Source organism: Hemiscyllium ocellatum, chromosome 1 (genome assembly GCF_020745735.1).
Source record: "Hemiscyllium ocellatum isolate sHemOce1 chromosome 1, sHemOce1.pat.X.cur, whole genome shotgun sequence".
Classification (NCBI taxonomy): Eukaryota; Metazoa; Chordata; class Chondrichthyes; order Orectolobiformes; family Hemiscylliidae; genus Hemiscyllium; species Hemiscyllium ocellatum.
This window is the reverse complement of record NC_083401.1, coordinates 97,750,185-97,777,077: the sequence shown is the minus strand read 5'-3', so window position 1 is coordinate 97,777,077 and position 26,893 is coordinate 97,750,185. Positions and strand designations below refer to the sequence as shown.

The 26,893-nt window shown below is 42.3% G+C and overlaps 1 protein-coding gene across 8 annotated transcripts in view; it reads right to left on the bottom strand.

Annotated features, from left to right (window-relative positions):
* fryl (furry homolog, like) overlaps positions 1-26,893 on the bottom strand; it is a 462,166-nt gene that overhangs the window by 221,733 nt on the left and 213,540 nt on the right. For 6 of the 8 annotated variants that reach the window (XM_060824340.1, XM_060824357.1, XM_060824348.1 and 3 more), the window contains 5 exons: positions 20,898-20,999; positions 19,803-19,847; positions 13,291-13,394; positions 7,918-8,026; positions 4,765-4,851 (listed from right to left, as the gene is read on the bottom strand). In XM_060824340.1, coding sequence (XP_060680323.1) covers positions 4,765-4,851; positions 7,918-8,026; positions 13,291-13,394; positions 19,803-19,847; positions 20,898-20,999 — 447 coding nt within the window. The remainder of the gene's footprint in view (positions 1-4,764; positions 4,852-7,917; positions 8,027-13,290; positions 13,395-19,802; positions 19,848-20,897; positions 21,000-26,893) is intronic. The other 2 variants (XM_060824329.1, XM_060824367.1) reach the window with 1 other exon arrangement.

Genomic DNA, 26,893 nt, shown 5'->3' with positions numbered 1-26,893 from the left:
TCGATTAAGTCGCCTCTCAACCTTCTTCTCTCCAAAGAAAACAGCCTCAGTTCCTTCAAACTTTCCTCCTAAGACCTCCCATCCATACCAGGCAACATCCTAGCAAATCTCCTCTGAACCATTTCCAAAGCTTCCACATCATTCCTATAACACAGTGACTAGAACAGTATGCAATATTCTAGGTGCGGCTTCAGCAATATTTGTACAGCTGAAGCATGACCTCATGGCTCCGAACCTCAATCCCCCTAACAATAAACGCCAGCACACCATATGCCTTCTTAACAACCCTATCAACCTGGTTGGCAACTTTCAGGGATTTATGCACCCGGACACAGATCTCGGTGTTCATCTACACTGCCAAGAATTTGCCTAGTACTCTGCATTCCTGTTATTTCTTCTGAAGTGAACTACCTCACATTTTTCCGCGTTAAACTCCATTTGCTATCTCTCAGCCCAACTCTGCAGCTTATCTACGTCCCTCTGCAATCCACATCAACCTTCGGCACTATCCACAACTCTGCCTATCTTCATGCCATCCACAAATTTACTGACCCATCCTTCTACGCCCACATCCAGATGATTTATAAAAAAAACGACTAACAGCAGTGGCCCCACTGGTAACTGAACTCCAGGATGAACACTTCCTATCAACCAACAAACTTTGTCTTCTTTCAGCGAGCAATTTCTGATTCAAACTGCTAATTCACCTTCAATCCCGAAACTTCATATTTTGTGCAATAGCCTACTGTGTAGAACCTGATCAAATGCCTAACTGAAATCCATATGCACCACATCAACCGCTTTATCTTCATCCAGCTGTTTGGTCACCTTCTCAAAGAACTCAATAAAGGTTAGTGAGGCACAATCTATCCTTCACAAAACTGTGTTGACTATCTCTAATCAAATTATTCCTCTCCAGATGATTATGAATCCTCTCTCTTTTAACCTTTCCAACACCTTACCCACAACCAAAGTAAGGTTCACTGGCCTATAATTACCAGGGTTGACCCAATTCCCTTTCTTAAACAAGGGAACAACATTTGTTACCCCCCCAGTCTTCTGGCACTACTCCTGTCGACGAGGACGACATAAAGATCAAAGCCAAAGGCTATGTAATCTCCTCCTTGGTTTTGCAGAGCAACCGAAGATAAATCCCATCCAGCCCAGGGGTCTTATTTCTTTTTATGTCCTCCAGAATTTTTAAAACCGCCTCTTTGTCAACCTCAATCCCATCTAGTCTTGTAGCATGGATCTCCACTTTCTCACTAACATTGCCCTTTTCCAATGTGAACACTGATGAAAAGTATTCATTAAGCGCTTTCCCATGACCTCAGATTCCACACACAACTTCTCACTACTATCTTTGATTGGCCCTAATCTTACGCTAGCCATTCTTTTATTTCTGAAATACCTAGTGAAGGCCTTGGGGTTTTCCATGATCCTTTCCGCCAACAACCTCACATGTCCCCTTCTGGCTCTTCTTAGCCCTCTCTTTTGATCTTTTCTGGCAAACTTAGAGCACTCAAGCCCACTATCTGAGTGTTCACACCTCATCCTCGCATAAGCCTTCTTCCTCTTGACAAGAGCTTCAACTTCTTTAGTAAATCATGGCTCCTTCTCTCAACACTACCTCCCTGCCTGATAAGTATATAATTGTTCCTTGAATGAGCTGCACATTTCAAGTGTGTCCATCCCTGCAGTTTTCTTCCTATGCATCCTAAATCTTGCTGAATTGCATCATAATTGCCTTTCCCCCATTACTCTTGTAAACGTAACTAATTATGGTCACTACCACCAAAGTGCTCACATTTTACCTGCCTCCATCTGTTCAATGAGAATTGTTGACCTAACATCGGTCGCCGCAATTTCTCTGGCCCCAACCCAATCCACCTTATCTCCGTCTGAACTGACTGCATGCAGTGTGCTTAGATTGAACCCCAACTTTGTTATTAAACCTGCCAATAGGGGTGGTGCTGTCATAATTTGGTGGAATGACCTCTACATTGCAGAGGAGAAAGTGAGGACTGCAGATGCTGGAGATTAGAGCTGAAAATGTGTTGCTGGAAAAGCGCAGCAGGTCAGGCAGCATCCAAGGAGCAGGAGAATCGACGTATCGGGCATGAGCCCTTCCTGAAGAGGATGAGTGCCAGCACTCAGATACCTCCTCCTCTCTCCTCTGGACCATGACCTCACCATGGCACATCAGTCTGTTGTATCAACCATGGTCACTGACTTCATTTCATTTGGCGATGTCCACCCACCCCTCACCCACTGCCTCCAAACTGATAGCCCCCCAAGGCTGTCACAGCTCGCTTCTACCTCCTTCTGGAAATCCACAAACAGGACCCATTGTTTCAGCATGCTCGTGCCCCACACAACTCATCTTTTCTTACCCACATACAGTGATTCCTCAGATGCTTAACGCCAGTTCTGGAATTTCCTGTTTGCGGGTTCCAGCTGCCTTCTCTTTACTGTGGAAATGCAATCCCTTTGTATGTCCATCCCACCAGGACAGTCTCTGGGCTCTCTGCTTCTTTCCAGAGCAAAGGCCTAAACTATCTCCACCCCCATCCTCCTCTGCTTGGATGAGTTTGTTCTCGTGCTCAAAAACTCCTCTGTTTCTTCAGGTCAGATGGGGTAGCAATGGACACTCGTGTGGGCCCCAGTTATGCCAGCCTCTTTGTGGGTATGTGGTACATTCTGGCCCTCACATACAACTCTTTCTCCAATACATTGGTGATATCACTTCGCCCCCCCCACCCCCGCCCAATCTGGATTTGCAAAAATTCATTGATTTTGCTTCCAATTTCCACAACAACCTCAACTTTGCCTCATCTATCTCCGACTCTTTCTTTCCCTTCCCCAACATTTCTGTATCTATTTCTGGGGATAGACTGGCCACTAATATCCACGATAAATCCAGCAACTCCAACAGCTACCTTGTACTTGGTTTCCTGTAAAGGCTCCATTCCATTCTCCCAGTTCCTGTGACTCTGTCATGTGTGTTCCAATGAGGCCAACTTTCACAAGGGAGCCTCCAAAATGTCCACCTTCTTCCTCAACCAAGGATTCCCCAGCATCATTGTTGAAAGGGCCCTCAACCAGGTCCTACCCATCTCCCGCATTTCCGTCTTCATTCCCTCCCTTCTGTCCCGCAACAGTGATGGGTTCCCCTTGTCCTTACCTACTATCCTACCAGTATTCACATGCAGAGGACCATCAGCTACCATTTCCACCACTTTCAGTGAGATGCCACCACCGGACACATATTCCTCTCACTACTCTTGTCTGCCTTCTGCAGGGAGTGCTGTTTCTGGGACACCCTGGTCAACTTTTCCTTCACTCCCAACATCACCCCCCCCAACTTCTCAAGGCACCTTCCCCTGCAACCACCAAAAGCGCAACACCTGCCCATTTACCTCCTCCTGCCTCAGTATCCAAGGGCCCAAACATACCTTCCAAGTAAAGCAGCACTTTACGTGCACTTCTCACAATTCATCTACTATATTCACTGCTCATAATGTGGTCCCCTCTACATCGGGAAACAAAGTGTAGACTGGGTGGCCACTACACAGAACATCTACGATTGTCCGCAAAAAAGATCCTGAACTTCCAGTTGGCTTGCGCTTCCTGATGAAGGGCTTTTGCCCGAAACGTCGATTTCGCTGCACTTTGGATGCTGCCTGAACTGCTGTGCTCTTCCAGAATCTGGTTTCCAGCATCTGCAGTCATTGTTTTTAACTTGCACTTCAATACACCACCCTGTTCCCTGGCCAACATCTGTGTCTCAGGTTTGCTGCAGTGCTCCAACAAAGCTCAGCATAAGCCAAAAGAACAACACCTCACTTTCCGCTTCGGCACCCTGTAGCCCTATAAACGAACATTTTCCTAGCTACCATCAGTTCTGAGCAAGGGTCACCGGATTAACTCTGATTTCTCTCCACAGATGCTGCCATACCTGCTGAGCTTCTGTTTTTGTTTCCGAATTACAACATCCTCAGTTCTTTTGGTTTTTTAATAAGCATTTATACTTTGATATTACTGTCATTCTGTAAACTAACTGTTAAATTTTCATTGAATGAACTTAGTTTTGATAATAATAATTGTGCTTGTTAAGAAACCTGGTTGATAGATTTTGTTGTTTATAATCTGATATGGAGAAGGCATTTAATTGATCACCTTGGTAACTGGAAAAAGCATTTTTAATTTATGTTGTGATACAAGTAATAGTGGGGCTTGAGCAACAATGTATTGTTCCAGCATTGGTCACAGCATCTACCAGTTGGATTTTCATTTCATTGGGAAGATGTCACAAAACGTTAGTACAATTTATCGTAACACAATGGCCCATAATTGGCGGCACGGTGGCACAGTGGTTAGCACTGCTGCCTCACAGCGCCAGAGACCCGGGTTCAGTTCCAGCCTCAGACAACTGACTGCGTGGAGTTTGCACATTCTCCCCGTGTCTGTGTGGGTTTTCTCCGGGTGCTCCGGTTCCCTCCCACAGTCCAAAAATGTGCAGGTTAGGTGAATTGGCCATGCTAAATTGCCCGTAGTGTGAGGTGCAGGGGTAAATATAGGGGAATGGGTCTGAATGGGTGCGCTTCGGCTGGTCGGTGTGGACTTGTTGGGCCGAAGGGCTTGTTTCCACACTGTAAGTAATCTAATAATATCCCAAACAACTATGTGTTCTCTCAACTGATATACTTATATCTTCATTTGCCAAACGTCATTGGAAAAATCCAAAGTATATCGTAGTCTTACCTCTGGATTAATAGCAAATGTTTTTGATGGCTTTCCGACACAAAGTAGATCAAATATGATTTCTTTCATTGCAAAATCGAGCCGTTCCTGTTGTTAAAACAAAAACAATGTAGCTGAACCTCTAAGTATTTGTATACAATACAATTCAGTTTTAAGGTTTATTGTTATATGGTTGTATCGTATTTATGTCACTGAAACTAGCTACACAATCAATATGCCCACACCAGCATTTAAACTCCAAGTGAGGTTCCTACTTCAAATAACTGGCAAAATAGCCACCTGCGCTTTATTTCTTCAGATTGTTTTTAGCTTCCCGTGAAAAAGATCAAAATTGGTTGCCTAATCTATACCTTGGGGTAGCAAAATTCCACGTTCAGCTCACTCTCTCGGTAAAGACATTCCTTCTGATTTCTTGGTGACCATTGTACATTGATGACCATCATACATACGATGACCATCACAGCCATTAGTGCAACTCTTCCCTATAAAAGGTCACACTGTCTCTTTAGATCCGCCAGCAAAACTTTTTTTTACTTTTAAAGATCTTCCCTCAGTTTTATTTTTTCCAAGAAAAAAAAGAGATCCAGTTTATTAACCCATCAGTGACATGCATATCCACACGTTTCTTGTAAGATCTGTGGGCCATCTTCAGTTCCTCTATATACTCTAGTATGCACAGTATTCTAAAGGTGGTCTAAAAATAGTTCAATACAGATTTAGCGTAACTTGGTCATTTTTCAATTCTGTCCCATTAAAACTAAAGCCCAAATGATTGTTTTGCATGTTATGTCCTTAATGCTAAACTGAGGTTAACCAAAAGATTCCTTTCTTCTTCTAACCTCACTAGACTTGCACCTTCCAAAAAAAAGTTCCGTATTCTTCCTATCAAATATAGTAGCTCACATTTGTGTTCTGAACTTGATTTGCCATTTATAAACCTTTTCTGCAAGTTTACTAATATTCTCCTGTAATGAAATATAGTCACCCTCAATACTGATTATCCATTCAATTTGGCTTATACTCAATTTGAAGGATGTATTTTTGTTTCCTACGTCCAAACTGTAAATCCAAATTTTGAACTTATCCTTGTCCTAATATTAGTGGAACATAATTTCCCATTGCTGCCACTCTGAATTTGACACCCAGTTAGTTCCCCCTTCAATTTGAAGCCAGAAACAAATCAATTTTGCCACCTCTAATCTTTATGATTCATCAGTCTATCATGTGGCACTTCGAGGCATTTGAAAATATGATGAATTGTATCCATTGCATCCTCTCTACTCTTTCCACTATAAAATTCTCAAACTTCAATGCGATTGGTTAAGCAAGATGCTGCCTTTAGAAGGATATACATTATTATATTTTGTGTTTATATGTTCTCTTACTTAGTAAATACAGGAATTACATGAGTTGTTTTCCAGCCATCTGGCAGTTATGCCTTTTATATTAAATTAAATTGTCAACATTGTCTTCGCTGTCACTTCCCGGGACCCTTTTCCATACAGCATTACTTATTCTCCACTGCCCCCTGTGGGTTAGTTATCCTAATACTTGCACTGCTGACTTACATCTGAGGGAGTGCCTGTGGATAGTTTGAGGCAGAAGCTGGAAATAACTCTTGAAAGTTTGTTCCAAAGAATCCTGACCTCATTAGGTCTATATGCCCAAACAATCAACATGTAAACAAATCTCCTAAACTCAAACAATGAAGTTAACATAGATCCTTTCAACTAGAAAATGCACCACGCAGAGTTAGTTAAGAAAATATACTGAAAGCATAAACAAAAGGATTTATTTTTATGGGACTTTCAAAGCATGCATAGAACATTAGTGAAGGAGGGAGCGCAGGTAACAGGGAGAAATAAAAGGGTGAAACAGATGCATATGAAGACACAGGAAAGCACTGAAGACTACAGTCTGCAACGTAGGGACATGCAGAGTTTGCAGTAATACATAAAGAGGAAGGAATGATTTAATAATCGAGACAGACAGACAGATTGGGTGGGGGTGGTAGCAGGAAAACTATGGAAAGAGCGAGAGAGAAAGAAAAGACTGTGTGTGTGGAGTGAGAGAGAGAGCGTGCACACACGAGAGAGACAGACAAACAGTGTGAGACAGACAGAGAGCACATATGAGAGAGAGACAGACAGACAGAGAACACATGCGAGAGTGATACAGAAAAGAGAGATTCAGAAAAGAGAGTGAGAGACTGACAGAGACAGAAAGCCCATTAATTCTGAAAGTCATCATCCTACGCTTTAAAAGGACTGGCTGCTGTGTTTGTAAACACACCTATTTTAAAAGCAGCCCATGATAAACAAAGTGGTTCCAAAAATCAAAACATAGCCCTTTAAAGAATATTCTGACAAATTTCAGTGTGCTATATACAAACTATACAAGAACAGGTATTCCACTAAAAACTGTGGTCAATTAGCCGGCTGTTTCCAATAAACTCAAATTTGTTAATACAGGTAGTTCTCCTATAATGCAGTTGTTGAGTTTCCATGTGACACCGCATTATAGAAAGCCATGCAAGATAAATGATGAGGCTGATGGGAAAAACCGGTTTGCGGTGCACCACCAAAAATATCAATAAAAATCAAAACAAAAATACTAGCTGTCTAACACAAACGATAGCACAGTCTGAGTAAATCTTTATATCATAAATTTTCGTGAAATAATACAGTAAACTTAACAGTTTTAACACTCAAATCACTAACTACAGCATTGTAACTTTCACGAATCTCTTCACCAGAAAGTGCGCAAGCCAACTGGCCACGCGATGTTAACGTGGAAATCCAGTCCTTCTCAAGATTCTCCTCCGGTTTAAAATAAAAATTCCTTCTGAAAGTAGACTACAATTCCCAATTTCAAGCTAAGTTTCAAGGCCTGCGGAGCTGATTGCTTTCCTGTTTTAGCTGAACACACTAAATTTGCATTTTGCGGACAGAGGATCCTGAAGCCAGGTTTTGGTGTTCAGCTAGTGCTGGGGATGGAATTGTGCAACAGCAAATAGGAGTTTGCTTTATCAAAAGTAAATCCACAATTCACAAATCACTTTACAACCAAATAGTGTTTAACAAACACGTGTTAAAGAAGAACTACCTTTAATAAAACATAACTACACCGAAAATATTACTACTTAATTCATACCTGAGCAATAAATTGGATAATCTTCACAAATATGTTCAGAGGTGTGTCACGGGGAACCACACTGCGGGAGCCTTTGGGGAAAAGTGCTGATACAATGCTTAAAAGGCGACTGTTTAAAGAATCAGAATAGAAAAAAGGTAGATTAAAACGGGATCAGTATAGACAAAATGTATGAAATCCCTGATTTACAACAGATTAAAAACACAGCAAAACTCAAGGTATTACTGAAATTTTTCATAATTCAAAGCTTAATTTATGTACAAAGAATGCCAAGACAATCTATCAGATATCCAATGATGTCTAAGAATATTGCAAGGAGAAAGTGAGGGCTGCAGATTCTGGAGATCAGAGCTGAAAATGTGTTGCTGGAAAAGCGCAGCAGGTCAGGCAGCATCCAAGGAACAGGAAATTCGACGTTTCGGGCATAAGCGTGATGAAGGGCTTATGCCCAAAACGTCGAATTTCCTATTCCTTGGATGCTGCCTGGCCTGCTGCGCTTTTCCAGCAACACATTTTCAGCTAAGAATATTGCAATCAAGGCAATTTGAGATATCATAACTTCACAATCAAAAAATTGATTAGGGATAGTTCACACGGTTGTGTGTGAGGAAAATCATGCCTCACAAACTGGATTGAGTTTTTTTGAGAATTGACAAGGGCAGAGCCATAGACATTGTTTATTTGGACTTTAATAAAGCCTTCTCCAAGGTTCTACATAGTCAACTAACTAGTAAAGTTAGATCATGTGGGATTCAGGATGAACTTGCCAATTGGATACATAATTGACCTAACAGGAGACAGAGCGGTGGTGAAGAGTTTATTTTTGGACTGGAGTCCTGTCACCAGTAGCGTTCCATAGGGATCAATTCTGGATCCTCTTTTCTTTATCATTTATATAAATGATTTGGATGAAAATATAGAAGGCTGAGTTAGTAAGTTTGCTGACATCACAAAAATTGGTGGAATAGTCGACAGTGAAGGTTTTCTAATATTACAAGGAGATCTTGATCAAATAGGTCGATGGAAAATGGCATATGGAATTCAATCTGGATAAATGTGAGATGTTGCATTTTGGTACAATAAGCAAGGGTAGGACTTGTACAATTAATGCTAAGGACTTGGGTAGTGTTGTAGAGCAGAGGGATCGAAGGGTTCAGGTATATAATTCTTTGAAGTTCGCGTCACATGTAGACAGGACAGTTAAAAAGGCATTTAGCAAAGAAGGCAAATAGGAGATGGGAAGTCATGTTGAAGTGTACAGAACATTGGTGACATTGCTGGATATGCTAAGTTTGAGTTATAAAGAAAAGGTGGATAATCTGGGAGTTTATTCATTGAGGTATAGGAGGTGAGAGGTGATCAGAAATAAGTTCATAAATAATGAAGGGTAAAGATAGAAGTAATGGTAGTTGTCTTTTCCCTAGAAGTGCGGATTTCAGGATTAGGGGCCACATTCTTAAGGCGAGGGGAAAAAGATTTTTTAAAAAAAGGGCAAATTTTTCAAGGGTGGCTCAAATGAGAGTGTGGAATGAACTTCCTGAGGAAGTTGTGTACGTGGGTACAATTATAAGGCTTAAAAGACATTTGGATAAGTACATGAATAGGAAACATGAGGAGGGATATGGGCCAGGAGCAGGCAGGTGAGACTAATTTAGTTTGGGATGATGTTCAGCATGGACCTGTTAAACCAAAAGGGTCTGTTTCCGTGCTGTACGACTCTATGATTCTATGACTTTATAAAGAAAAATTGATAAACAATCTTCTTTAAAAATATGGAACTGATTTTTATGTGACTGAATTAGATAGAAGGGGTTACTATAGTATTTCATCTTTCGTCACTACGCATAACCCCGCCCCCACGCCATCTCCCGTCGCTTCACGTAACCCCGCCCCCACGCTTATTTCCGTCACGACGCATGACCCCGCCCCCACGTCGAGCAACGTCACCACGTCTAACTCCACCCCTACTTCGATCTCTGTCCCCGCCCCTAACCCCGCCCCCAGCTCCAGCTCCAGCTCCAGTCCCACACCAGGTCCTAGCTCCCAGCCTTGCCGGATTTTCACTATCCCTCCAGATCTCCCCCTCTCTGAGGATGAAAGATCAGTCCTCAGCAGGGGCCTCACCTTCGTTCCCCTACGCCCTCGGATTAATGAGTTCAACACGCGGCGAGATATTGAACAATTCTTCCGCCGCCTTCGCCTCCGTGCCTACTTTCACAACCAAGACTCCCGCCCACCCTCTGACGACCCCTTCTCCCGCCTCCAACACACCCCATCCACCTGGACACCCCGTGCTGGCCTCCTACCCGCCCTCGACCTCTTTATAGCCAACTGCCGCCGTGACATCAACCGACTCAACCTGTCCACCCCTCTCACCCACTCCAACCTCTCACCCTCAGAACGTGCAGCCCTCCACTCCCTCCGCTCCAATCCCAACCTCACCATCAAACCCGCAGACAAGGGAGGCGCGGTGGTAGTTTGGCGCACTGACCTGTACACCGCTGAAGCCAAACGCCAGCTCGCGGACGCCTCCTCTTATCGCCCCCTTGACCACGACCCCACCTCCCACCACCAAACCATCATCTCCCAGACCATCCAGGACCTCATCACCTCAGGGGATCTCCCATCCACCGCCTCCAACCTCATAGTCCCACAACCCCGCACCGCCCATTTCTACCTCCTGCCCAAAATCCACAAACCTGCCTGCCCCGGCCGACCCATTGTCTCAGCCTGCTCCTGCCCCACCGAACTCATCTCCCAATACCTCGACACGGTCCTGTCCCCTTTAGTCCAAGAACTCCCCACCTACGTTCGGGACACCACCCACGCCCTCCACCTCCTCCAGGATTTTCACTTCCCCGGTCCCCAACGCCTTATTTTCACTATGGACATCCAGTCCCTGTACACCTCCATCCCCCATCACGAAGGACTCAAAGCCCTCCGCTTCTTCCTTTCCCGCCGCACCAACCAGTACCCTTCCACTGACACCCTCCTTCGACTGACTGAACTGGTCCTCACCCTGAATAACTTCTCTTTTCAATCCTCCCACTTCCTCCAAACTAAAGGAGTTGCCATGGGCACCCGCATGGGCCCCAGCTATGCCTGCCTCTTCGTAGGATATGTGGAACAGTCCATCTTCCGCAAGTACACTGGCACCACCCCCCACCTTTTCCTCCGCTACATCGATGACTGTATCGGCGCTGCCTCGTGCTCCCATGAGGAGGTTGAACAGTTCATCAACTTTACTAACACCTTCCATCCCGACCTGAAATTCACCTGGACTGTCTCAGACTCCTCCCTCCCCTTCCTAGACCTTTCCATTTCTATCTCGGGCGACCGACTCAACACAGACATCTATTATAAACCGACTGACTCCCACAGCTACCTGGACTACACCTCCTCCCACCCTGCCCCCTGTAAAAACGCCATCCCATATTCCCAATTCCTTCGTCTCCGCCGCATCTACTCCCAGGGGGACCAATTCCAACACCGCACAGCCCAGATGGCCTCCTTCTTCAAGGACCGCAGATTCCCCCCAGACGTGATCGACGATGCCCTCCACCGCATCTCCTCCACTTCCCGCTCCTCCGCCCTTGAGCCCCGCTCCTCCAACCGCCACCAAGACAGAACCCCACTGGTTCTCACCTACCACCCCACCAACCTGCGCATACAACGTATTATCCGCCGCCATTTCCGCCACCTCCAAACGGACCCCACCACCAAGGATATATTTCCCTCCCCTCCCCTATCAGCGTTCCGCAAGGACCACTCCCTTCGTGACTCCCTTGTCAGATCCACACCCCCCACCAACCCAACCTCCACCCCCGGCACCTTCCCCTGCAACCGCAGGAAATGTAAAACTTGCGCCCACACCTCCACACTCACTTCCCTCCAAGGCCCCAAGGGATCCTTCCATATCCGCCACAAGTTCACCTGTACCTCCACACACATCATCTATTGCATCCGCTGCACCCGATGTGGCCTCCTCTATATTGGTGAGACAGGCCGCTTACTTGCGGAACGCTTCAGAGAACACCTCTGGGCCGCCCGAACCAACCAACCCAATCACCCCGTGGCTCAACACTTTAACTCCCCCTCCCACTCCACCGAGGACATGCAGGTCCTTGGACTCCTCCACCGGCAGAACACAACTACACGACGGCTGGAGGAGGAGCGCCTCATCTTCCGCCTGGGAACCCTCCAACCACAAGGTATGAATTCAGATTTCTCCAGCTTCCTCATTTCCCCTCCCCCCACCTTGTCTCAGTCAGTTCCCTCAACTCAGCACCGCCCTCCTAACCTGCAATCCTCTTCCTGACCTCTCCGCCCCCACCCCACTCCGGCCTATCACCCTCACCTTGACCTCCTTCCACCTATCCCACCTCCATCGCCCCTCCCCCTAGTCCCTCCTCCCTACCTTTTATCTCAGCCTGCTTGGCTCTCTCTCTTATTCCTGATGAAGGGCTTATGCTCGAAACGTCGAATTCTCTATTCCTGAGATGCTGCCTAACCTGCTGTGCTTTGACCAGCAACACATTTGCAGCTGTGATCTCCAGCATCTGCAGACCTCATTTGTTACTATAGTATGTACAACATTTTTAAGCAAGTGTTGCTGTTTTCAAAAATATTATCTTTTGACTGTCACTAGCTTTGATTAATAAGCAAAACAAAACTCAAAACTTGTACTGTTTCAAAATGTACAGAGTAAAATATTGATTGTCCTAGTGTACACTAACTCTTAAATATGTGGCAACAACTGATGTTTTGCAAGAAGCAGAGCAGATTGTTTAGGTCAAGTGCCTGTAGCATTTCCATGATGGACATAACCAAAGTGTTTGAAGTAAGTTTGTGCACCATGATCTTCAAAACGTAGTTGCACTTGAAAATTCTCCTGTTTTTACATTTGGTTGGCATAAATCTAAACAAAGGATAGTCTGATATTAAACGTACCACCCTTTGTTTAGATTTATGCCAACCAAATGTAAAAACAGGAGACTTTTCAAGTGCAACTACGTTTTGAAGATCAGGATGCACAAACTTACTTCAAACATTTTGGTTATGTCCATCATGGAAATGTTACAGGCACTTGACCTAAACAATCTGCTCTGTGGAAATATTTCAAGCATGAGCTAAAATCACTGGCCTGTTTTAAAAAGGACATTACATTTATTTTAATGAAATGTTTTAGTCAAGCAAATGCTTTATAAATGGGAGAATATTTCAAGGACCACTGCTGCTTTAAATATTTTGTTTTAATGAGGATAATCTTTGTCATACCTAATACTAACTATTGTTATGATGGCATCTGCAATATTTCATTATGCTTACCAATTGATTGATGTGTGTAAAATATACATAAATTTTTGTACTCACCTTTGTGTTACAGTGTTGCTTTCACATTTTATTCTGATTACATAAACCCATAGCAATCTATACAGCGATTCCAGTGCAACCCGCGACATTTTGGGGTCTTTGTTCTATAAAGAAATAAAAAGGAAATGTTCCAATAGTTAAAAGACTATAAATAACTAGGACCACAAATATGCACTTTCCATTCAAAAATACAACTAACACCAGTGCAGAAAAAGGACAGATATACAAAATATATCAAATAAATATATGAGGAAGTGTTTACATTATATGGGAAGCAATCCGCTTCTCTGCAATTGATCGATTCTAAATCAAAATTTTGATCCCAATACTGATATTTGTGGAATACCATTGCCTACTGCCACCACTCTGAATTTGACACCCAGATCGCCCCCCCCTCCACACCGCCTTTAATTTTAAGCCAGAAAGAAATGCATTTGTCACCTGTTTTCTGACTCCACGTTCTCTAATTTTTATGATTCATCAATCTATCATGTGGCACTTTATTGAGGCATTTCAAAATCCAGATAAATTGTATCTACTGCATTGCTGTCTACTCTTCCCAGTATAAAGACCTCAAAATTCAATATGACCGGTTAAGTAAGAGTCTGTCTTTAGAAGGCTATACATTATATGTTGTGTTTATATGTTATTCTACTTTGTAAATACAGGAATTACATGAGTTGTTTTCCAGCCATCTGGCAGTATGTCTTTTATACTAAATTAAGTGTGTGCAACATTGCCTTCACTGCTCTTTCCCCAAATTCTTTTTCATATGATGTTACTTATTCACCACTGTCCCCTGTGAACATTATTATAGTTACCATTGTCTGTTCTATTACTCAAAAATTGATTCCCTGACAATCAGGACGTTATTTATATATTCAACTCTAAAGTATTTGTTTCCATGCTTACAAGTGACAGCATGGCAAGCATGAAGTAATTATTTGACAGTCAGCAACAACTTGCGCTTATACTGCACATATAACATAATATAATTGGCCTAAGACAGTGATAATCGAATACCTAGAATCTGAATGGACAACAACTGAGCAGGTGCCGCATCCTTTTGAAGGCAATCACTGTTTCTTTTCAGCACATGTGAAGAAGGGAACAGGAAACAATCTTATGCATTCTTTTTCCTAGGTCCAAGTGTTAAACTGAAGTTTTTTATAAGCAACTGAACAGCAAAGTGCAGGTTGAGAGGCGTGGAGAATTAAACAGAAGACTGGCCTTAGACAGACTACTGCTGCTTCACAGCAACACTATACAATACATTTTGACATGGAGCCACAAAAGAGGTTCAAAGAGGTAATTTTTAAGGGACAAGGTAAGAAAGAAATTAAAGATACAGAGGCAGAGAGATTTAGAGTGGAAACTTTAGAGCACTTTACAGCCTTGGTAGCTGAAAGAATGGCAACCAATTGTGGACCAATTAAGATTGGGATGTTCAAGAGTGCAGATTTCTTAGAGAATTCTATAGTAAGAGGAGATTACAGAGATATGAAGGGCTGAGAACATGCAGGATTTGAAAATAAGGATTAAAATGTTAAGAGATGCTCTGCTTAACCAGAAGCTAATGCAAACCAATGCGATGACAGTTATGACACAGGTAACAAACTTCTAGATGACCTGCCAAAAACAGAACAGATTGCTTTCAAATAAACTGTGTTTAGGGATAAGGAAATTCAAGATTGCAGAGTAACAAGGAAAGGTCATGGACTCAGTGTGCTTGTTTGGCAAGTTTAATTGAAAAGCTTATTAGAGCAAAGTAGAGTTCAATTCACCCTTGGAAGAAGGGTCAGCAGGTGTAATTGAGCACTAAATGGGCTTGACCCAAAACTGATGCCAGCAGCACTTTCATTTCTATAGACTGTTCATGATTATGCGCAGATTGCCTACTGTGGTACAGGAGAAATATCAGGGTTCACATAATTCAAAGACAGTTATTGCCTGTGAAGTTCATATCTTCCAGAGCCACTCTTTCTCTAATGGTATCATGGAGGCCTTGAGGAGAAGTGGACCAGAATGAAAATGGTCCTCTTTGCCTAAGAGGGATGCAGAGTTAGCCAACAGTAAGCAGACCCTGCCAAATATTTAATGCTGTGAGCATTGCACCAAGCAATGTCAGGTATAAAGATATGACCAGAACTGCAAAGACACAAATTTGACTTGATAGAAGTTTATAAAATCATGAAGGACATGGGTAGGATAAACAGACAATGTCTTCTGCCTGGGATGAAGGGGTCCAGAACTAGAGGGCATAATTTAGAGTGAGAGGAAAGATATTTCGGGACCTACGGGGCAATTTTTTCACATGCATGTGGTGCATGCATGGAATGAGCTGCAGAGGAAGTGGTGGAGGCTGGTACAATTATAGCATTTAAAAGGCATCTGGATGGGTATATGAATAGGAATGGTTTAGGGGGATATGGACCAAGTGCTGGCAAAAGGGACTGGATTAGATTAGGATATCTGGTCAGCATGGATGAGTTTGACCAAAGGACCTGTTTCCGCGCTGTACATCTCTATGACTCCAAGCTGCACAATCCTGCATGCACTAATGCAGCCTGAGCATTAGTGAAATTTGTCTCTTTTCTAATCACAATTAATTCATAGATTTTTGATTATTAACAGGATCAAGGATAATGGGGAGAAAACAGAAGAATGGGATGAGAAACAGATCAGCCATGATTGAATGGCCAAGCAGACTCAATGGGCTGAATGACCTAATTCTACTCTAATATCTTATTGTCTAATGGAATCCTTGATTGAGTTGTCATCTTCTGAGGAAAGATTGGGATGAAATCATTAGAATTTAAAAGACTGAGAGCTGATCTTATTGAGGCGGCTGGAAGGAGTGGATGCTGTGAACAGAGAACCCAGAACTATCATCATAGAATCCCAATAGCGTGTGTGGGAGAAAATACAGGTCCCAGCCTTCCCATGACATGGCCACAAAACAGACAACACAAAATGTCTGCACTTAGCCACTGAGCCTACCCATATAGGCCAAACCAGCCGCCCCAGACATCACACATGCCTTATCCAGGCCAAGAGAATATACTTCTTCTGATTAAGTGATAATGAGCCTCCTACTTCACAACAGCCCAGCACCTGTGATGTCCTTAGGGCACAGCTGCTCCCAATAGGAGTCAAGCCTTCACAAAGGATACCCACACAACGAGGCACCAAAGGTATTTTGCTTGCCCCCTCAACAATACGAACACATTGATACCAGAATGAAACCCACTAACACTACTCCAGCCAAGGATCAGAATCTCCTGAGTCAATTCAGAAACTCAGTGTCAGACAACAGACACTTGAATCTTTTCAATGCATCAACGTTATTCCTCTTTGTCTCATAACTCACACTTCATTTTTGTAAGAGTATAAAACTCTCCTGTTTTCTCTGTTCGGGGAAGAAGCTGTATTTCCTTCTGAACAGCCTGTCAGTGACTGTCTCAGTGGGGTCAAGTGTCTTCCATAATATCGCTGTTTGTTAAATAAATCCTTATCAGTTCTCAGTTTGATCTGCGTGGTTGTAATCTCTGATTAATTGAGCTAAATTCTCCGACAGTGTGGAAGGATGTCTTTTGGCCCATCGGGTCCACACCGACCTTCCCAAGAACATTCCACACAGACCCACCCCCTACCCTATCCCTGTAACCCTGCATTTCCCATGGATAATCCAGCTGACCTGCACATTACTGGACACAATGGGCAATTTAGCATGGCTAACTCACCTAACCTGCACATCTTTGGACCGTGGGAGGAAATCCACGCAGACACCGAGAGAATGTAAAAACTCCACACAGTCGCCAGACAGTGAAATTGAACCCAGGTCCTTAAACCACCATGCCACCTTGGGGGTCTGGTTTCAAAATATTTAATCTACCACTGAAGAGTGAAATTACAAGGTAGGTGTTCTCTCAGAGGGTCATGAATGCACAGAATTCTGTACTGCAGAGAGGAATATGGGTTCGGTATTGGATGTATTCAAGGATGAGTCCAATTGATTTTTAGTCTACAGGGGACTCAAAGATTTGGGTAAGTGAAGTTAAGGCCACAATCAGATTCACTCATGCTTTTCATGAATGGTGGGGTGAACTTGATGGATCAAATAGGCCTATCCCTTTTTTTTGTTGTTCAGTGATTCAATGTATCTACTTCTACTTCCAGTTTATAATCTATTCCTTTTATATTTAGCAGTCTCCTAAATATTGTAGCTTCAATTCTCAGGGAATTCTGCAGCAGGTGACTCATTTCCTGGCCCCCAAAAGTCTGTCGACTATCTTTAGGCACAAGTCAGAAGTCTGATGGAATATTCCTCATGTGCCAGGATGAATGCAGCTTCAAAACACTTAAAGCTTGACTCCATCCAAGATGGAAGTAACTTGGTTGATGAACATCTCATTCATTCCTTCAAACACTGCTGCTGAAGAAAGCAGTATATACCATCCACAGAATGCAAAAGCTTCCTCAACAAGCACTTTGCTGTAATCCTTCTTAGCTGGAAGGAGGACAACAGCTGGACTGAAACACCTCCATTTGCAAGTTTCCCTCCAAGACTCAGGGTAGCTGGACTGTGAACTATTATCGCCATTTTCACTGCTGCTAGACCAAAATCTTGGAATTCCCTTCCTAACTGCACGACTTAAGAAATCAATGAGGATAGAGCTTTTACTTTTTTCTTTACTCTCAAAATATGAGCATTGATGGTAGGCAAGCATTTACTACCATCCTCAAATGTTCATAAATCAGCTACACAACATAGTTGTAGGATATGACAGAAGGCCAGGTTTAAAATGTTATAATATATCTACTAAAAATAATCAAGCTCAAGTGTTTTAGTTCTTTCATGGGTTGTCATACCATCATCAAAAAGACAGACGGCATTGTAGAGTGTAGATTACATCATAAGATTACAAAGGGATGTTGAGAAGACTAAGTGAATGAGCAAAACTGTGGCAGAAGGAGTTCAAAGTAAAGTGTGAGGTTATCCATTTTGAACTGAAAAAAATACAAAAGGATACTTTCTAGATGGTTTGGAGTTAAATACAGTGGATATCCAAAGAAAATTGCTGCTCAGATGCATTGATCTTTAAAATGTCACAAACAGGTACAGAAGTTAATCAAGAAAGCTAATGAATGCTGACCCTTATATCTAGAGGATTGGTACACAAGGATAAAGAGGTTAGGCTACAGATAAACAGAACTGCTATAGGAAAGATGTTGTGAAACTTGAAAGGTTTTAGAAAAGATTTAGAAAGGATATTACCAGGGTTGGAGGGTTTGAGCCATAGGGAGATGCTGAATAGGATGGGGCTGTTTTCCCTGGAGCATTGGAGGCTGAGGGGCGGCCTTAGAGGTTTACAAAATCATGAGGGACATAGAGAGGCTGAACAGCCAGCGTCTTTTCCCCAGAGTAGGGGAGCTCAAAACTAGAGAGCATTTGTTGAAGGTGAGAGGGTAAAAAGTTAAAAGGGACTTAAGGGGCAGGGGGTGGTGCATGCATGGAATGAGCTGCCAGAGGTGGAGGTGGAGGCTAGTACAATTACAACATTTAAAAGGCATCTAGATGGGTACATAAAAAAAGAGTTTAGAGGGATATGGGCAAATGCTGGCAAATGGGACTGGATTAATCTGGCCAGCTTGGACAGGTTGGACCAAAGTGTCTGTTTCCAAGCTGTACATCTCTAAGACTCTATGACTCGAACCATGGCTAGATCCCACTTGAAGTACTATTTGCATCCCCCTTGGAGGGAGTACAATGTAAGTTAACAAGAATTATAACTGGACTTCAGGCCCGCTTTCCCTAGAATTAGAAGGTTAAAGGATGATCTGATTAAAGTATAGAAGGAATCAAAAGGAAAAAAACAGGGTATATAAGAATTTCCACTGGTTGGAAATTCTAGGGGCATAATCTGAAAATTGAAGCCAGAACATTCAAAAGAAATGTTAGGAAGCACTTCTTCACATAATGGTGGTAAATGGTTGGAACTCTCTTCCATAAAATGGCATTGGATGGTGATTCAGTTGTTAATTTTTAATCTGAGATAGATAAATTTGTCTCAAGCAATTAAGGGATATGGGCCAAAGGCAGGTGTATGGACTTAAAACACAGATCATCCAAGATCTCACAATGGTGGAATAGGCTTGAGGGGCAAAATGGCCTACTCCTGTTCCCATGTAAACTGGTTCACTCCAGTTTATCAAAAATCTTTGTTTTAAATGACATATGATTGAACCACTGATGCCATTTTATTCAATATCACTAATTTTTGCCAGTGATTGTTGAAATGAAGAGTTTAGTCAGGTCACTGCACAGCATTATATATAAAGCTATACTCATTGACGGATTAACAAGTGTAATGCAACAACTACAATTTACTGACTGCTATGCTTCAGGTGAGCACTGAAAGTGCCACCTATATAAAAGACTCATTTTAGATCACCTACTTGTCATTAAATTTCTAGATTATATACATATTTTAAGAACTTGGCACACATACCTGCAAAGTTTCTATTTGCTTTCTGATACTGTTGTTAGATGGCATCTGAATAAAGCAATGTAAGACAGCAAAACATGAACAAGCATGAGAATGGGATGTCCATGCATGTTAGATGGGGAACAAAGCACAAACTTAAAATTCTTAAAAAGCATTTGATGAACAACAGCACATACAACAAACAGCAGTATGAAGAGCTTTTGTTAGATGTAACAAAAACGCTGCAATGCACTTAACTTGGAGTTAAACTGAATGTTTAAAATAATATTTTTGGAAAATGACAAACAATAAAACATGCCATTATATCATAAGCATTTGTCTCTGCCACGAGGGTTTTGAGATGCTGTATACAGAGTTAAACTAACATAAAACTGAGTTAGTAGTGAGTTCAACAAGACAAAACAAGACAACATACACACATACAGCCACGTGGAACAATATGAATAAATGAAATGATAAGCATGCAGAAAAACATTTTCCTAGGAAAGAAATGCTTGGAATTCAAGATAAAAGTCATTTCTCGCCATCCAAAGTGCAGAGATAATTATTATTGAAGGCAACTAACACTTAAATCCAAATCATGTTTATTTGTTCTATTGCCACTAAAATAAAGATGATATATCAAGGTGGAACTAAACATTACTGACAGAGGCCAAAATTCAGCCTAATTGCTTATCTATCGGTGATACTTCTTTCTGTGAGCAGTTCAACGTGAGACGGATAAACAGCAAATCGAAGGTGGGGAAATTACCTCAGTTCTTTTTCCCTGTTATTTGCACTTCATTCGACAAGTAAATTAAGAGTTGGACTGCAAAACTACCATGTTTAGGTAAACAAAGCAAAAAGACAAACAAAATCAAGGTAGGAAACAGGTTCTGACAATACAACTGTGTGAAAAATTACACATTCCTTATTTCACTATTTGGACCAGACACATATAGCCAAAGAGCAGACTATATATGTGAGCACTCTTCCATCAATCCAAATAACATTGCGCTGTTAATGAAATAATTTTATTTTACAAATAACTTGTGCAGGAATCAACACTTGGCATAATTTTTTTAATCCAATTATTTTTGTTCATTGTGCATTACTTACCTTTAAATGAGACAGACAATTCTGAAGGAATATATGCCAGTTATTGAGAAAGAACTGTTTTTGACTGACGCACAGAAGGCAGGTAACCAATGGGTACAGGGCCTGAGAAGGCAAACAGAAATTAGAAACACCAGTTAGCAGTAGCATCAACAGTTAAAAAATAATCCCAGCAGAAAACCAGTTGTGTTCTAAAGAAATAGAAATGTGTAGCTTTGGTAGTGAATTACAATGTATTTGGCTATGCCAACTTTCACAAATTGATCAGAAAACTCAAAATATCTGGATAAAGTTGTGCCTCTCTGGCAACTTTGTGAGATGTCTCCAAAATGTGATGCTTCTGCTGGACACCATCATTGAAAGGTCAGGAGGTACACAAGCAAGATGGGAAGTTGTTTGTAGCTGTGTACAACAGCTTGCAACTGCAGGTAAGAAAGAGCATGCACATAGGCAAGAAAAAGTGAGCACAGAGGTCAGTAACAACTGATAAGCAGTTTTGTATTTTTTGGGGTGGAGAGAGAATTGGCTGTGTCTCTGCTTTCTATCTATTCTGAGTTCACTTCTTCCTCTTTAGATGACAATGCTCCACTCGATAATGAGTTTGAGTGCTGGCATATTTCTGACATCGTGCCCAAGAGTGCATGCTACTTGTGTCAGCTATATATCGAGTATAACTGGACACTTGATATGATGTCCATCATAACAAAGTTGTGTGGTTTTAATCAACAGATGCAGTCAGAAGAGTCAGAGAGATAAACAGTACGGAAACAGACCCTTTGGTCGAACACATCCATGCCGACCTAATCTAGGTATCCCAACCTAATCTAGCCCCATTTGCTAGCACTTGGCCCACATCCATCTAAACCTTTCCTATTCATTCACCCTTCCAGATGGCTTTTAAATGCAATAATTGTACCATCCTCCACCATTTCCTCTGGCAGATAATTCCATACACACACCACACTCTAGGTGAAAAGGTTTCCCCTTAGGTCTCTTTATATCTTTCTCTAAACCTAGGCCGTCTAGTTTCCAGAGAAAAGATTTTGTCTATTTACCCTATCCATGCCCCTCAGAATCATAGCGATGTACAGCATGGAAACAGATCCTTCGGTCCAACCCATCCATGCCACCAGATATCCCAACCCAATCTAGTCCCACCTGCCAGCACCTGGCCCATATCCCTCCAAACCCTTCCTATTCATAGACACATCCAAATGCTTCTTAAATGTTGCAATTGTACCAGCCTCCACCACTTCTTCTGGCAGCTCATTCCATACACGTACCACCCTTTGCGTGAAAAAGTTGCCCCTTAGGTCTCTTTTATATCTTTCCCCTCTCACCCTAAACCTATGCCCTCTCGTTCTGGACTCCCGGACCCCAGGGAATAGACTTTGTCTATTTATCCTATCCATGCTCCTCAATTTTGTAAACCTCGATAAGGTCACCCCTCAGCTTCCGACGCTCCAGGGAAAACAGCCCAAGGCTGTTCAGCCTCTCCCTATAGCTCAAATCCTCCAACCCTGGCAACATCCTTGTAAATCTTTTCTGAACCCTTTCAAGTTTCACAACATATTTCCGATAGAAAGGAGACCAGAATTGCACACAATATTCCAACAGTGGCCTAACCAATGTCCTGTACAGCCGCAACATGACCTCCCAACTCCTGTACTCAATACTCTGACCAATAAAGGAAAGCATAACAAATGCCCTTCTTCACTGTCCTATCTACCTGCACTCCACTGCACTCCATGGTCTCTTTGTTCAGCAACGCTCCTTAGGACTTTACCATTAAATGTATAAGTCCTGACCTGATTTGCCTTTCCAAAGTGCAACATTTCTCTAAATTAAGCTCCATCTGCCACTTTTCGGCCCATTGGCCCATCTGATCAAGATCCCATTGTGCTTTGAGGTAACCTTCTTCGCTGTCCACTTCATTTCCAACTTTGGTGTCATCTGCAAACTTACTAACTATACCTCTTGTGCTCACATCCAAATCATTTATATAAAATGATGAAAAGCAGTGGACCTCGCACTGATCCTTGTAGCTTTCTACTGGTCAATGGTTTCCAGTCTGAAAAGCAACCCTTCACTATCACCCTGTCTTCTACCTTCAAGCCAGTTCTGTATCCAAATGGCTAGTTCTCCCTGTATTCCATGAGATCTAACCTTGCTATCCAGTGTCCCATGAGGAACCTTGTTGAACGCCTTACTGAAGTCCACATGTATCGTGTCCACCACTCTGCCCTCATCAATCTTCTTTGTTACTTCTTCAAAAACCTCAATCAAGTTTGTGATACATGATTTCCCACACACAAAGCCATGTTCACTATCCCTAATCAGTCCTGCCTTTCCAAATACATGTACATCCTGTCTCTCAGGATTCCCTCCAAAAACTTGCCCACCACCACCAACGGGCTCACTGGTCTATAGTTCTCTGGCTTGTCCTTATCACCCTTCTTAAACAGTGGCACCACATTAGCCAACCTCCAGTCTTCTGGCACCTCACCTATCAATGATACAAATATTTCAGTAAGAGGCCCAGCAATCACTTCCCTAGCTTCCCACAGAGTTCTAGGGTACACCCAATCAGGCCCTGGGGATTTATTCACCTTTGCACATTTCAAGACATCCAACACTTCCTCCTCTTTAATTTGGATATTTTTCAAGATGTCACCATCTATTTCCCTATATTCTATATCGCCCATTTCCTTCTCCACAGCAAGCACTGATGCAAAATACTTGTTTAGTATCTCCATCTCCTATGGTTCCATACAAAGGCTGCCTTGCTGATCTTTGAGAGGCCATATTCTCTCCCTAGTTATCCTTTTGTCCTTAATGAATTTATAAAATTCCCTTGGATTCTCCTTAACCCGATTTGCCAAAATATTTTCATGTCCTCTTTTTGCCCTCCTGATTTCTGTCTTAAGTACAGTATACTCCTACTACCTTTATACTCGAAGGATTCATTCGATTTCTCCTGTCTATAACTGACATATACTTCCTTCTTTTTCTTAACCAAACCCTCAATTTCTTTTGTCATCCAGCATTCCCAACACCTACCAGCCTTTCCTTTCATCCTAACAGGAATATACTGTCGCTGGACTCTCATCATCTCATTTCTGAAGGCTTCCCATTTTCCAGCCATCTGTTTATCTGCAAACAGCTGCCACAGTCAGCTTTTCAAAGTTCTTGCTTAATACCGTCAAAATTAGCCTTCCTCTAATTTAGAACTTCAACGTTTAGATCTGGTCTATCCTTTCCCATCACTATTTTAAAGTTAATAGAATTATGGTCGTTGGCCCCAAAGTGCTCCCCCACTAACACTTATTTTGAGAGATGTAGTTATGGGGTAACACTTTGCAACCATGGGACAAAGTGAAGCAAATAATCTCTTCGAACTATTACCAAACCAGTTTAGTTTGGTGCTCTAACTGCTTTGGACCAAGGTGACAATCCCTAGACTTGGGATTTTTACGACCAGCATTTACAACATTGAGATTTTGAATTTCTACAAATGCATTTTTTATAAGGCCTGTAACATCAGTGCAAGTCCTCTACAGTGGTGGGGAAAGGTCAAGAAAGCAGAAAGAAATGAAGGTATCAGCCACAAGGTAATGTGTGTCAAGGGAGATGACCAAAAGTTTCATTAAATACCCTAATTTCAAAACAGTGCCCTTTTGTTCTGGACAGGCCCACAGGTTGTACGGAATGTTAGTTAGGCTACTTTTGGAATATTGCGTACAATTCTGGTCTCCTTCCTACTGGAACAATGTTGTGAAATTTGAAAGGGTTCAGAAAAGATTTACAAGGACGTTGCTAGGGTTGAAGGATTTGAGATAAAGGGACGGGCTGGATAAGCCGGGGCTGTTTTCCCTGGACCTTCGGAGGCTGAGAGGTGACCTTATAGAAGTTTGTATAATCATGAGGGATAGGGGAGTCTAGAACTAGAGCGCATAGGTTTAGGGTGAAAGGGGAAAGATATAAAAGGGACCTAATGGGCAGCTTTATCTCACAGAGGGTGGCGTGTGGATGCAATGAGCTGCCAGAGGATATGGTGGAGGCTAGTACAATTACAATATTAAAAAGGCATCTGGTTGGGTATATGAATAGGAAGTGTTCAGAGGGATATGGGCCAAACGCTGGCAAATGGGACGAGATTAGGTTAGGATATCTGGTTGGCATGATGAGTTGTTTCTGTGCTGTACGTCTCTATGACTCTATAAGAGGAAATATTCCTTCCGTATCCACCTTTGAAAAGCATGGTGCTGGAAAAGCAAAGCAGGTCAGGCAGCATCTGAGGAAGAAAAGCAACGTTTTGGACATTAGCCCTTCATCAGCAGTGTTCCCTATCGACCTTGTCAGGATCTTATACATTTCCTAGCAAATGACTCCTACTCTTCTCAATTCCAGTAGAAACAAGATATGAGCAAGGGACAAGAGTAGGCTACTCAGCCATTCGAGCCTGCTCTGCCTTTCAACAAGATCATTGCTGATCTGATTTTAACCTTAACTCTATTTCTGCATTCCCTAATAATCTTTCATCCCCTTGGAAATCAAGAATCTATTCACCTATGCCATAAAAATTATGTAAAGATTCTGCACCCATTGCCTTTTGAGGAAGGGAATTCAAAAGACACAACCTTCAAAACAAAAAAAATCCATCTGGCGTACCCTTACTTTTAAACCATAACTCCTAGTCTGAAATCCTCCCCCAAGAGAAAACACTCTTCCAACATCCATCCAGCCAAGTCTAGTCAGAATCTTATATGTTTCAATTAAGTCATCTGACTCTTCTAAACTCCAGAGGGATACAGGCCTAGCCTCTCTAGCTTTTCTTCATAAAGCAATCCATTCTTCCAGGATTGGTCGAGTAAACCTTCTCTTAACTGCTTCCAATGCATTTACCTCCTTCTGTAAGTACAATGACCAGTACTGCCCACAGAACTTCAGATGTAGTCTCACCACTACCCTATATAACTAAAGTATAACTTCCCTATTCTTCCATTTAATTCCCCTCACAATAAACTTTAATGTTCCATTGGCTTTCCTGATTCCATGCTGCGCATTCATATTGATCTTCTGCAATTCATGCACTAAGATACCCAGATCTCTCTCTGTCTCCATCTCAGAGCTCAGCAGCCTTTCACCATTTAGATAGTGTGCCTTTTTTATTCTTGCTGCCAAAATGGACAATTTCACACTGTTTCACATTGTACTCCAGGTCTTTGCCCATTCACTTAACCCATCAATATCCCTTCACAGGTTCCTTATGTCCTCCTCACAACTCACTTTCCTACCTATTTTTGTGTCATCAACAAATTTAACTACCACGCCTTAAATTCCTCCATCTAAATTATTTATAAACATTGCAAAAAAACTGAGGCCCTGTCACTTGTGGCACACCATTCATGACATAGTGCCAGCCTGAAAAGAATCCACTCATTCCAAATCTGTTTCCTGTTAGTCAGCCAGCCAATCTTTTACACATATCAATATGTTACCCTTGCAATCATGAGTTTTTTCCACAATAGTCTTTAATGTGGCACCTTATCAAATGCCTCTTGGAAAATTAAACACATCCATGGCTTCCCTTTATCTACAGCATACTCATTTAGAGTCATAGAGATGTACAGCATGGAAACAGACCCTTCGGTCCAACCCGTCCATGCCGACCAGATATCCGAACACAATCTAGTCCCATCTGCCAGCACCCGGCCCATATCCCTCCAAACCCTTCCTCTTCAATAAATTAATTAAGTATGATTTTGCTTTGACAAAACCATGTTGGCTCTGTCTCATTACCTTGAACTTATCCAATTGCTCTGTTATAACATTCCTTATAATTGATTCAAACATTTTCCTTAAAAACAGGTGTTAAGCTAAGTGCATGGTACCCTGCTTTCTGCCTCCCTCCCTTCTGAATGATTGGAAACGAATGTCGCACAATCTAAAGGAATCTTCCCCTGAATGTAAAGAGTTTTGGGAATTAAAACAACATC